The 13,717-nt window shown below is 41.3% G+C and overlaps 3 protein-coding genes across 8 annotated transcripts in view; all 3 read right to left on the reverse strand.

Moving 5' to 3' along the window:
- The window catches only part of LOC114144595 (adhesion G protein-coupled receptor L1), a 60,632-nt gene extending 59,365 nt beyond the window's left edge, over window positions 1-1,267 (reverse strand). For 3 of the 6 annotated variants that reach the window (XM_028017613.1, XM_028017611.1, XM_028017609.1), the window contains exon 1: window positions 147-1,266. The gene's annotated coding sequence lies outside the window, so the exon portion shown is untranslated. Of the gene's footprint in view, window positions 1-146 lie in introns of all 6 variants that reach the window. The other 3 variants (XM_028017608.1, XM_028017612.1, XM_028017610.1) reach the window with 3 other exon arrangements.
- Window positions 1,268-5,290: 4,023 nt separating this feature from the next.
- On the reverse strand, window positions 5,291-9,115 carry nxnl1 (nucleoredoxin like 1). The gene is made up of 4 exons (XM_028017748.1): window positions 8,847-9,115; window positions 7,545-7,792; window positions 5,864-5,953; window positions 5,291-5,791 (listed from the first exon to the last, which is right to left on the reverse strand). Exons 2-4 carry the CDS (start codon window positions 7,778-7,780, stop codon window positions 5,422-5,424), a joined length of 696 nt encoding a protein of 231 aa, XP_027873549.1. The 5' UTR covers window positions 7,781-7,792; window positions 8,847-9,115; the 3' UTR covers window positions 5,291-5,421.
- A 94-nt stretch (window positions 9,116-9,209) lies between these two features.
- LOC114144671 (nucleoredoxin-like protein 1) lies at window positions 9,210-13,708 on the reverse strand. Its single transcript, XM_028017747.1, has 4 exons — window positions 12,999-13,708; window positions 11,508-11,772; window positions 11,310-11,399; window positions 9,210-10,914 (listed from the first exon to the last, which is right to left on the reverse strand). The coding sequence occupies exons 2-4, from the start codon at window positions 11,741-11,743 to the stop codon at window positions 10,542-10,544; spliced, it is 699 nt and encodes a 232-aa protein (XP_027873548.1). The 5' UTR covers window positions 11,744-11,772; window positions 12,999-13,708; the 3' UTR covers window positions 9,210-10,541.
- Window positions 13,709-13,717: the final 9 nt, after the last annotated feature.

Raw genomic sequence — 13,717 nt, forward strand, 5'->3', positions numbered from 1 at the left:
CAGAGGCGGAAAGCAGAAAAGCAGCAGCAGCAGCTCTTCTCTTCTCTTGCCTTCCGGGGCGTTCATCATCATACATGGTGCATGTTGTGCGTGAGGATGGATGGGGAGCTAATGTGAGGGGCGGGGTGCCAGTATTCATATCTTACCGTCAATCCTCCTGGTTCCCCTCTTCTTCTTCTGCTTCTTCTTCTTCCTCCTCCTCCTCCTCCGCGCTCACTGCGTCTCCCGCATCCCGTCCCTCCACTCCCTCACCCGCTGTACTCTCCTGCCCGCCTCCCGCTCCGCTGCCTCCAGTGCATTAAAAATAATAATAATAAAAAATAAATAAAAATAAAAAAATATGTTGGGCCCAATCCGCTTGGCTCTAAACAACAGTCATTAGCGCGATTTGTCAAACAACAACTGGGCGTCCTCCCTTCCTGTGATCGGTGTGGACCGCACACCCTCGATGTCTTCCCCGCCGCGCTGTGCTGCGTGTGTGTGTGCGTGTGTGTGTGTGTGTGTGTGTAGGTGTGTGGGTGTGCGTGGATGTGTGACTGTGCGTCACGTCGGTATCATAATTCCCACGGGTTTCATGTCCAGAGATAATGCGGGGCTATGTAGGCCTTACAGCTCCGGGATGGATGGATGGACGGACGGATGGATGTCAGAAAGAACTGGGCAAAAATAGCTCCCCGATCAGCCGCCACGAACAGTAATTAGGCGCAAATTATTGCACAAACCCGCGGTTGCTTTGCGTCCATCCGTCGATGTCGAGCCACCCCCCGCCCCTTCTCGTCCTCCTCTTCCTCTTCTTCTCTTCACCGAGCCAGGCTGTTGTCGCCTGTCATGTGTCCGACGTCGTTCATCGAGCACGTCTTTGTTTTTTTAACGGAAAACAGCATCGACGCGACAGGAGCCTCTTCCCGCATCTCTGACCAATTGTGATGAAACGCGGCGACACATCAGGACGGACGTTGAGATTTTCTCACGTCTGTTTTCTTGCTTTAAAAGGGAAAACAAAAAAAATGCTTTATAAAATCATCCTGGGAATTAAAAAAAAAAAAGAGAGAGAGAGAGAGACAAAGACAACAGCTGGAAAAGCAGGAGAGATAAGGTTTCCTCACTCCTGGCCTCGCCTTGCATCCGTCCTCCTCTCTCTTCTCTCTCTCTCTCTTTCCATCCGCTGGTCCCGCTTGTTGCGCGCTCTGCGCCCGAGAGCGCGCAACGCGTCTCAGCTTTCTATGTGGGCTCGTGCGTGTGAGCGTGAACAGAGGCAGAGAAGAGCGGGAGGGTGTGTGTCCGCGTCCTGTGTGTGTCTCTCTTTCTCTCTCTGTGTGTGTGTGTTTTGATGGCCGGTGGGTGGGTGGAATTCAGATATATTGTCAGGGTTTGTCTGAGTGAGCACCAATAAGCTGCTGTGTTGGCAAAAGCAAAGGAATATGCGCGTTCGCTTCAGCATCTGTATCCTCTTGACCAGCTCTGAGTGCATGTTGCAGCTCTGCCGTGGAGGAATGGGAGCTATTGTGTTTGCTGCATGAACAGCCAGCCAGCCAGCCAGCACTGGGTTTTGCAATATTTCCGTGGAAATCACAAAAGGACTTTGGACCGTGCTGCTCTCCTTCGAAACAAGACACATTTGCCAATCTGTGCATCATCATATCACACCGATAAAGATGATCAGCTGTTAATGGCACCTGATGATTCTCCGCCTCCATCGTCAGATGCATTTTCAGCCGTTCCAATGCTCCTCGCTGGTTCTTCCTGTCTGTGCTTTCATAGCGTTCAATTTTAGTATTTTCCCGGGAGAAGAGTGGAAAAACACTTGATGAAATATCTGTAACCATAGAGGGTGTTATTACAATCATATGTTTTGAATGCAGCATGCTTACCGTGTTTTTTAGGGCTGTTGTAAAAGGATATTAAAGTAATCGAGTACTCTATCGATTATTTATACGACTAATTGAGTAATCGGAAAGCACCTCTGTCTCCGGCAGTGCCCTTCCGGCTGTTCGCCTTCAAATGGTGACCTCGCAGTTACGAGAGGACAAAAGCTGTCCTACATAACATCAGTAAATTTAAAAATGCTTCTTGGTCCCTCCCAAAAAAAAGACACAAACCCGGAAACTTTGCCGTTATGCTCCTAGCAAATAGCCACAACTCATAGGCGGAAGTGAGCGCGCTGCCCAACACAAATAATGGTCCGGCCGGAACACGGCGCGCTAAATAATAAAGCATAATTTTACGAATCTTTGAGGCAGATAAATTTTCCTCCTGGAGTTTCACTAATTTAGGTACTCAAATCATTCTGTAGGAATCGTTACATGTTATGTTTTTATATATATATATATATATATATATATATTCTTTTTAATACAGTGGAGCGTTCATCTTTGTTTTATGCAGTTTTGAGTCGGCGTTATGGTGCGTTCCAGTTGTAGTCGGAACTGGGAAATTCCAACTCCGATCCCCTCCACCCCGCCCAGTTATGACTGGTAAGGCTAACTTTGCGTTTCAATATGGCCGCTCCTCGCATCAACAGTAGTAATTTAACAGAATAAGGGTGAGCAGTGGGATTTGTACTCCACGACTTTTTCTTATGGCATTTGGAGTTTATAAATATAAACCCCAGTGATTGTAGAGCTTTTTGGCTGTAGACATATGTTGAACTTTTTTCATTTATATCTTATAAACGGGCCTGAAATTGAACAAGAGACCTAAACATTTGAGCATGAAAAAAATATGGAATTTTGAAATAAAAATCCAATTAAAAATTGTGCTCAGAAGCACCAGCAGCATGTGATGAAGTAATGGGACAGCAGGATAAAGGAAGAAAACCAGATTCCTTCATTTTCCTTTGAGGAAACCGCTCCTAACGGGAATCCTAGCTGATCGCACAAAAGCATCATCAATGCAGCATACAAGTGAGGGGAAATGTGCAGGGACTAAACACAGACCTCGGCTTATTGAAAGGAAATCACTGATTATGTTGTTGAGCTAGTTCCCCCATTTCCACTTGACTCTCTTTGAATGGCTCTGATTACTGCTTATGCAGACTATAAAGTACAGCCAGGCTTCACCAGCACTCAAAAACAAAACAGTCTCTAGAAATTATTTTAACCCTGCTGAATTATTCATTGGCTATCAAATTGTGCAAGGCGAGCTTTGATTGGGCGGCACGCAACACGGGGAAAACGACATCTTCACCGAGCGTTGGTGTTGTTGAAAATGGAGGAACGGCTTTCAGTTATTCCTCCTGGGTGTGATAAAAACAAGCCGCAAGGATGAGGACTCCTTGCGGCTCACACCAAACCTTTGCTTGACTGCAAACTTCACGCGTCAGACTGAGACGATTCCAAACAAACACGGCAACGAGAAGAGGCAGCTTTCAGAGGCCTTTCAGGAAGAAGAGCTGCGTTGCACGGAGTCTTGACACGTCGTGGAGTGCCTTGAGAAACTATTCATACACCTTGAACTCCTTCAAATTTATAGGAACCAACAATTTGTCCTCTTCACTCGGTCTGATGAAGAGCGTTTGAGACCAGTGATCAAATCTTGCAGAGGTTTTAGCCCTGGGCTTTGTCAGAGGTTACGAAATACGTGAGCGTCAACCATGTTTTAAGGCAGTGGTTCTTAACCAAAAACAACAGCAGAAGTCACACTGATTTGCAGGTATGTAGTTTGTGCAATACTTTATTCTGGCCCCAAAAAAGTATTATGTGGATTCAAAACGACAAAAAACAAATTAAATTTAAAATAAAAAAAATAAAGTTATTAAAAAACATTGTAATCCTTTGAAAAAAATCCACATTTATTTTTAATTAGTAAAAAAATATTTTTGGGGGCTGAAATTCTTTTATGGGGCCGAAATATTTTTGGGGGGCCAGAATAATGTAAGACTGTAACTTGCTGTGAGTTCATGGTTTTGTTCTTTGAACAAAGTGACGTTCATGCACGGCTCATTTTGTGCACCAGCAAAAAAAACATATACCTATGTCTTGAATTTTGAAAAAAAAAAAAAAAAGATTTATCACTAAAGAAGGGTTCGGTGAATGCACAGATGAAGCTGATGGGTTCGGTCCCTCAAAAAAGGTTAAGAACCACTGTTTTAAGGTGAGGAAGGTGCCTTCTGGGTCATTTGCGGCGTTTTGCTTTACTCCACATGTAACATTTTTCACGTTTTCTCGTCAGACAGAGCAGCCACTTCCACATGTTTGCTCCATCCTTTCACTTTAGACAGATGATTGTGACTTGGTAAGTTTGTGTTTTTTGTGGTGGATTGAACTATGTGAGATGGTCAAAGTCTGGAATTTCAATTTATAACCTAGCTCTGCGTTAATCCTCTCAACAACTTCATTCTTTGGTGAATCTATTGTGTTTCTTAATCTTTATGACGATGTTTGTCTAATGTTCAATGACAAACCTGGGAAGCTTTCTCAGGACAGTTGCCGTCTCTAAAAATTTGTCTTGCAGTAAAAAAATTATCTTGCAAGATTAAATTAGCTATTTATGTATTTATTTAATTAATTTGATTAGGACAGCACACATTAATCCACATTAGCACAATTCATGGCAGTGTGCATATGAAAGAATTAGAACATTTGCTAAATTTCTTCGTCAGATTGCACACAGGTCAACTACTAAGAGGTGACTGGTGAAGATGTTTGGAGTTTAATTTTGGGGTGTCAGATGAAAGGGGTGTAAGTAGACATGCCTTCCACAATTTTCAGATGATGTTTAGTATATTAAAAATAATAATATCATCACTTCCGTTCCTGTTCACAATCATGTGTTACTTTATCTGCTGCGTAAAAACCCAATATTTCTCTTTTTGCTCTAAGGTGAAAACATGAAGAGGTTTTATGTGAGGTCAATGCGTTTGCAAGGCATGATTTGATATTTATGCCTGCACATGATCTGTTTCCACTCACCTAATGTCATGTAGTGCAGTGGTGTGAATGGTGAGGCAGACACAGCAGACCCAGGATGATATGATAATGGTGATTTAATAATTAGAAACGAGGTGCAAACAAATCCAAAACACAGTCCAAAATCCTGGCAGCAGAGCGGAAGGCAGAGGCTCAGCACTGGTAGCAACAGGACAGACGACAAGGACCTGACGAGGAACAAGGAACACAGGTGGAGTTAAATACACAGAGGGTAATCAAGGAAACGAGAGACACCAGGGAACAATCAAGGGGAGGGCGGGACAGCACGGAGACTCAGAGACATAGAAAACTCTAAATAAATACACAGAAAAGCTTGGAACATGACACCTAATATATAATAAAAAAGAAAATCATTTTTTAAAAATGCCATAAACAACATATTTATTATGAAATTTGCCATACAACAAAACTCTTACAAGGGTAGAAAAAAAAAAGCTTCCAAACTCGAATAAAGCAGCAACTTTGGGACAAATTCACAGCATCGTTCTCTCCATCACCACATCGACCCTCCACCGTCCCTATCGTCTGCTCCGGCTTCCTCGCCCTCGTCGCCTCCTACGCCCCAGCCTCGCCGCTGCTTCTTTTTCTTCTTCTCCTCCTCCTTCTTCTTCTTCTTCTCGTCCTCCACCTTGTACTTGAGTCGTCTGACGGGGTCGGTGAAGCTGCGCATGGACTTGTCCTCAAAGTCCTCCTTGGTGAGGAAGTTTCTGTCGATGAGCTCGGCCGCCTCGTGCCAGTTGCGGTAGCAGTCCGGACCCAGGCGGGTTATCTCCTCCACCGCGTTGGGGATGAGGATGGAGCAGTCGGGACGCAGGACCACCACGGTGGGAACCTCTCTCACGTCGAACATGGTCTCCAGCTCCCTGCGGGCGCGCATACATTGATGCGTGATGACTTTATGAATTCATCTCGTGAATATATTCATCGCCACACACCTTCTGTAAGGATCCTCGTAGGCCAGGAACAGGGACTTCTTTGGGAGCTCTTTCAGGAAGTTTTCTAGCTGCTCCACTGACTGATCCAGACTGACGGGGATTAAAAGGAGTGGGGGGGAAATAGATTGTTAGAGATTTCCCCCAAATAACTTTCCCTATTGTATTCAAATGTACGGTTGTGTTTCATTAACTTTGAAAATCAATGAGAAGATAAGTAATTTGACTATTTTAATTCATATTATATAGATTTGTTTTTACAGTGTTCCACGTGTTTCAGGATGTTAATTTGTGGCCAAAATTTAGTGTCTCGGCAAATTGGTGTTTTATATAAAATCAACAAAAGAGTGATTTTTAATAGAGAAATACCAGGTTAGTGCAATGTATGAATGCACTCAATACGTAGCACGAATTACTGCATCAACGCAAAGTGGCACGCAGATGATCAACTGGTTGCCTCAGTAGCGACCTTTGATGCAACGTTGTGTGATCAACCTAATCAAGCAACGACCTTTTACAGCCGACACTTTGGAGGGTCTTGATTTTGGCCTGCTGGACTACTGTAAAGTTAGCATTCTTCTTCTCTATTATGAAGCAGGACTTAGGATTTTGTGTTTTGATTAGCTTTAAGCCGTAGCCTTTAAAATGGATAATAACAAGCACTTTACTGTTATTATTCAGTAAATTATTATTCTTATTATTCTTTCTGTTTGCAATAATGTACAACTTTGTGCAGAAATTGTTGTAAATACGTGCACAATGCTTGGCAAAACTACTGGCATGATTATTTATAACGACACCAGCAATTAATGCTAACATAGTTTGAATAATTGCATAAAATGTGCAGAAGATATCGTGTTCACTGGGTAAATAAAAAAAAATCTTTTAAAGACAACACAGCACTGAAGGTCAGTTCTTAAGTTTGCAGAAGCAGTGTATAAGGACTTAGTTTATTTAAACGACAGTGCAGTAAAACTGAACAATAAGGAGTCATCTTAAATCAAATTAAATATGGTGCCTGCCACTGCAGAATCTACATGCAGACACATTAAATTTATTTTATTTTTTTTAAAGGTAACACTTTATTTGAAGGGGTGTACATGAGACTGACATAATGCTGTCATAGACGTGACATAACACCTGTTATGAACATGAAGGAGTTTTCACCAATGGTTATTACTGTTGTCATGAAGTGCTATTTGGGAAATAATGACAGTTTTAATGCAAAGTTGACTCTTTTAAGGGACTTTCAATGCAACTTTTAGTGCAACTTTGCATTAGGTGTCATTATTTACCAAATGACAACAGTAATAAACATCTATGAGGGCAACTTCATGTTCATAACAGGTGTTACGTTTATGACAGTGTCATGTCAGTCTTATGCACACCCCTTCAAATAAAGTGTTACCAAAAAAGAAAAATTACAAAGTTTGTCCAATCGTGCAAAAGGTTTGTCTGAAGCACAAACATTCATGTAACTTTGTGTAACTGTCTGAATGGACAGTTGGAATTACCAATAAACCCAATCAGAACTGTAAGCCATAGGGCCTCTGTAGGCGCACACATCCCGATTTAAGAGGCGTAAGATTTTCGGGTGCAGAAACTCTAGGAAAGCAATCCCGCATTTACAAGGGCGAAGCTGGAGGAAGGAAGGAGCGTCTCCCTGAATGCTCGAGTGGAGCACCTGACGTAGAGCAGCACCAGCTGAGCGGAGCGCTCCACGTAGAACTCATCGGTCAGCTGTTTGAAGAAGTCGTGAAGCGTGGGAGCGAACCGCTGGCAGGTGTCGGATTCAGCAGAGGCAAAGAAGAGCATCAGGATTCGGTTCTGCAGACGCGTGATGATCTCGCGCTCCGTGTCCAGCTCGTCCTGGTCCTTGTTGTTCTTCACAAGAACCCGGTCAGCAAACAGGTCCACCATGATGAGGCGTCGCTGGGCGAGGAAGATGAGAGAGAGAGAAAAAAATCCTGCTGTGGGTGATGACGTTAGCAGTAATGTAAACAATACGCTGCAGAATGCAGTAGATATATTACATTGTCCTGGTTTGTGTCTTGCTCAAACCGCATCCAAACAAGCAGAAGAACTGACAATTTCAAAAATGGGTCAAGAAAGTACCTACACTATAAACACAAAACCTTACCAAGTATTTTTGGTCTAGTTTCTAGTACAAATATCTTAGTACACTTGAAATAAGACCAAGTTAATTTACAAGTAACCTTACAGCAAGATATAAAAGCTTGTTTTATGTAAATAATTTCTTAATATTGATGAATTTGTTAATATTGAGAAAGTGGAACAAGACAAGAATACTATATTATAAGTAATAATATATTTCTTTAACATTCATGAAAAAGTACTATTCATAAATGAAGTAATCTGCTAATGGAACAAGACATTTTTCACATATTATGATACATGATAATTTCACTTATAACTAGTACTTTTAATTTTAAAAAAACTTGACTTAAAACAAGTGCCTACATCTTGCTGAAAAGTTACTTGTCAATTAGTTTTGTCTAATTTCAAGTGTACAAACAAAGATATTTGCACTAAAAACTAGACCAAAAATACTTGGTGAGGTTTTGTGTTTTTAGCAGAGTAGTAACTGTAAATTCAACTTTAGATAAATAAATAAAATAAAAAACATTACATAAGGTTAAAGTAGTTTGAAGTGGTACATAGGCCTGAGATGATGTGTGCAGTAGACCCCCCACTGCACTTTACCATTTTATTCACTCTTTTAATAGGAGGATGATATTTTGGCAGCGAACCAAAACGGAATTGTGTTCTACAAAAATAAGTAAATTGATTAAAAATAAATTTATTCTTGATCTAAACGTAACTCAAGAAAGATTCCTCACTGGGTGAAAACCGCTTTGTTTTGAATGTCAGTTTCTATTTCCATTCAGCCCTGCTTACAGACATGTATTATTCACATATGTAATCTCACTTGCTGCTAAATCAGATAATCCTCACAGTTGCTCACCTGTATTATCTCCCCTCAAGGCAGCAGATCCGACACAGAACAACGTTCACATCTGGCTTTGTTTTTCTCCCAAACCTTCTCTCTCTGGACGCCTTCAGAAACAGGCCCCAGCCTATTAGTCGGAGTCACTTTCTCCCTCTGGCTTCACCTGGTTCTTCTTGGTGCTGCTACCAGCTGCTGGCTCCGTCTTGGCTTACAGTCCTGGAGGCTCCGCCCCCCGTCCTCTGTCTGGTTAAAGGAGGGACATAAAGACAAGGTGACCAGAGGAGCTGGGGACATGAAGTGCTCACAGTCTTTCCAGAGACTGAGCTGTCTGAACACAGAGATATGTTGGAAATGTTTTGAAATGAGACCTTAACGAAGTGAGCAACAAAAGATTTATTGTTTAGGGATTCGTACAGGAGCGAGGATACGGACAGTTTGATTCATCCAAATGACAGCAGCTCATAATGAACATGAACCGTTTTGATTTAATAGTTTACTCTCAAAATATTACTTGAATTCTGTTAAGGAATGTCTGCAAAGGAAAAGCCCAATGCTTAACAAATAGTGTGTCATATTCAATAAATTAGAGTATGGGTTCCACAGAAACACATTTATCTGACTAAAAGGACAGTTTGAAATAACAGCCTGTAAGCTGGTGTCATGTGTGACTTTCATTAATCGTCTGTATTAATGATTTTATTGATCTGATCTAATATCATATTCATAAATGTGTTTTCGTTGGATGTCAGTGGAGACATCCAACGCAACACTGCTTCCATTTAATGAACTGAGTTTCATATATAGGTAAAACTTTCAATATTGTTCTTATTTGTTGAATCTGACAGCAAAAATGAATCCTAAAAGCTCTAAGTGAAACGTGTGGGTTCAATCACACAGACATAAAACAAAATTATTCAGTTTTTCTTTATAAACAACATTTTAGCACATGAAATATTAATATTTACTTTACTTTTGTCCAAGAGTTACTTTAACAGCTTTCTATATGTAAAGCAACATTAGCAACAACAATCTTGAAAACCAAAGGACACACTTTCCATGGTTATCTCCATATATTAACCAAGATAAATAAATTAAACAAAAATCCTTTGAACTTAGCTGAGCTAGCTACTATTGCTACTGCAGCTGAGCTAGCTAGTATAGCTCCTATAGTAGCTAGCTTAGCTATAATGTAGCTGAGCCCTATGTTAGCATGATATCTAGCTCAGCTATAGTGCTAACATTAGGTCAAAAATAGACAGAAAACTAAAACATTTTTATTTACTGGTATCAGTTTTATTCTTATGCTTAGTGTATAAATGTTATAACGTTGGCGTATACAAGGTTAAAGAGTTTTATCTCTGTTTTGTTTAACAGAATTTTTTCAAAAATGTTTGATGTAAAGTGAACTTTACTTTTTAGTTATCTTTGGTATTTTATCTCTTTTTTGCTGACATTTTTATCCAGAAAACCTATAAAATAATTATAATTTAAATTACTGTCTTTGTACAGTTCTGAGTGTTTTATCTATAAAAAAAATATACGGACCATTTAATTTTTTTCTTAAACATATAATGTATAGTCTATAATCTCATATTTCTTGAAAACAATGTTGGGTCACAGCAGCAACAACAGGAGTTGTTTCCTTTTAGATGTCCAGAATTAGCAAAAAAAAAAAAAAAAAGTTAGCCTATATTATAAAAAAAAACTATTTCATCTCTTTCGCCAAATTCCTCCATCTCCATTCTTTCTCTTCATGTCCCAGGCTTCGTCTTTTTCCTCCTCATCGTTTCTGTCTTTTCCCTTCACCCACAACTTCCACCATCTCTTGTTCCTCTTGTCGTCTTCGGTCTTGTACTTGAGCCTCCTCACGGGGTCGGTGGCGCTCCGCAGGTTGGGATCGTCGAACGCCTCGTTGAGCATGAAGGTCCTCTCCACCAGCTCCGCCGACTCCTGCCAGTTGCGGAAGCAGTCGGTGCCGAAGCGGCAGATGTCCTGCACGGCGTTCGGAGAGAGGACGGAGCCGTCGGGACGCAGGACCACCACCGCCGGGACGTCCTTCACCTTAAACATGGCCTGGAGCTCCCTGCGCAACATGAGAGGTCACAAAACTTATTAAAACTAATTTATTTTATGCATTTAGCAGCATGCATAAAATGCAGCATTCAGCATCTATGCACCACAAATTTGGAACAAACTTCCAGAAAACTGTAAAATAGCTGAAACACTGACTTCCTTTAAATCTCGACTAAAAACCCACCTTTTCAGGATTGTATTTGAAACGTAATCAATTACAAATTTATTGATGGAACTTGACTTAATGTCATGTTTTGATTGTTGATTCTATCTTGCATTGTGTTTCTGTGTTTGATATGATGTAAAGCACTTTGAAGTGCCTTGCTGCTGAAATGTGCTATGCAAATCAAATTTGGTTGATTGATTGATTGGTTTATATATTTTTTTAAAACATGAGTCACCTACTTTTTGTACGGGTCCTCAAACGGCAAAAACAAAGTCCTTTTGTGGAGCTCTTTGAGGATTTTTTTCTGCTGCTCCCCAGATTGGTCCAAGCTGAAGAAGAAAGACAGAAATCATGTCAGAGAGTCAGTAGTGGAAGCCAGTGTTGAGAAAGGCGATTAAAAACAACAACAACAACATCAGAGAGGCGAAGATGCGGACCTGATGTAGATGAGAGCGAGCAGTTTGGGGTATTCGATGTACGCTGGATCTTTCAGCTTCCTGAAAAAGCTGTGGAGGACGGGCACAAACCTCTGGCACTTCTCACACTCAGCCGACGCGAAGAAGAGCAGCAGGACTCGGTTCTCCAGGATCCCGATGATCTCGCGCTCCGTGTTGAGCTCGTCCTGGTCCGAGTTGTTCTCCACAAGGACTCGGCCTAGGAACAGGTCCACCATGTTGGCGGGCAGCGATGGGGAAGTCCTCCCTAAAAATGTGTCAATACACCTTTAAACGTCTCTCCATTTGATTACATTGCGACTACGCGCTCCAGCAGCTGTCATGCGGCTCTAAATGGGTTAATTTCCAGGTCTATCACACAAAATGAAACACGTAAGTTTATAGTTACGATGTTATTAAATGAGAAAAAAACATTGTGAGCGGTACGGAGACATTTCACTACAACAGCTTTCATCCTGATACACCAGTTCACAAGATGAGACTTACATTTTGACTTTAACTCTGAGGGATTTGAAAACCAAGAAAACATGATGTGCAGCTTAGTTAGGGAGGAATTAAGAACAGCGTGGCAATACAAAGAGATCGGGAAGATTGGGTAGTTCAGTCCTTTCTTTCTGTGAGTAAATATTTGCGCTCCTCCTTGTTCAACACCATTCAAGAGTTTTTCCTTCTTGCTTTTAGAGGTTTGATTTAAATGATTTATGTCAGAAGATTACTTTTTAGTTTGCGCTTTGTGTTCAATTTGAAATTTAGCTGAAGATGTTTCATTAAAACTGTGGATTTCATTGATCGGTGTTTTGTTTTTGGGGTCAGTTGAGGTCATCAGAGACCAGAAAGAGACACTTGTGCTGTCTCACCGGCTAACCGAGTTACTTATTAAAGTCAACGCTGTATCTCTGTGTGTGTGTGTGGGGGGGGGGTATAATGTAAGGTATGATAACAACAAAACTAATAAAAGCACCTAAATTTCAGAATAATTAAAAATCAGTAACAAAAATAAAGTTCAGCTTTTACCACTGAAGAAAAAAAAAGAGAGAGAAAAGCTTGATGTGTTTGATCCAGCCTTGTGTTTCTGCAGGGCGGGAATTGACAGCGATAACTGCACAAATTAGATTTGCCTCTCTGGCACCGAGCTGTGCCAAATCCGTTAGAGGCTCCTGGACTGGAGCGCCCGGGACCGACGTCAATGGGGAGAGTTACGTTTGAAATTTTGAGCAGCATCGCACCTCACCTGCCGGAGAATGACAATTTGCTGTAATTGTAAAACTGGAAGAAGAAGAAGGAAAAAGAAGAAGAAGAAGAAGAAAAAAGCAATCTCCCAACTATTAGGTCCAGCTTCTTCTTTTTATTCTTTTGGAAGCCGATCGATGGCGCCTGATCTACGCTGCAGCTTCATTTTGTCATTTTGCTAATTTAATAGCACATCAATCTGTGCGCGCGCCCCGGAAGCTAAATCTCTCCCAAATAACTCACCTTTCCTTGAAACTCCTCACACTCCTGCGAGAGATAAATCCGCAGCTTCCCTCCTCCTCCGTCAAACCATCCTTGTTTTTATTTGATCTGCTTTCTTTCTCTCTTTCTTTGAATCCTGAGAAGTTTGTTATTTTTAGTGACACCTTTCGCTGCCTCCTCGCCCCGCTCTGTAATTTGTTTCAGCCTTGCACTCCGAGGTCCACCGACGGAGATTAGAGATAGCTGGAGGTGTGGCAGCGCAGTAATTGAGGGGTAGAGGTTGCTTCTCAATGTGTGTGTGTGGGTGTGTGTGTGTGTGTGTGTGTGTGTGTGTGTTGGTATATATGGTTTAGCCTGCCTTTTGACCTGAATACGTACTTACGTTACGCGGACCTAGGGGTAATACACGGACAGTGCCAATGTCCGCATAAATCATGGAGTGTATTTTAAATTTTGAGTATCTAAACAACACTTTTTCTCATAAATCTAAAGTTTTATAGGAACTATGCCAGTGTTTGCATGATTTGGACCATGTATTTGTACTTTTCATTGAATAAACAGCGTGATATCTCACTTTCTTTAATTGTCCTTTTATACCTGTAACCTGAGTTTTGTGTATTCCAGTGTATAACACAGCGCCACCTGATGTCAGTGTATGAATTGCAGTTTTACACACATTTTTATACACTACGCGCGCTTTTAGCCGGTCATCATCTGATTGGCTGGAAAAAAACTGTGGG

This window comes from Xiphophorus couchianus, chromosome 5 (genome assembly GCF_001444195.1).
Source record: "Xiphophorus couchianus chromosome 5, X_couchianus-1.0, whole genome shotgun sequence".
NCBI classification, from domain to species: domain Eukaryota; kingdom Metazoa; phylum Chordata; class Actinopteri; order Cyprinodontiformes; family Poeciliidae; genus Xiphophorus; species Xiphophorus couchianus.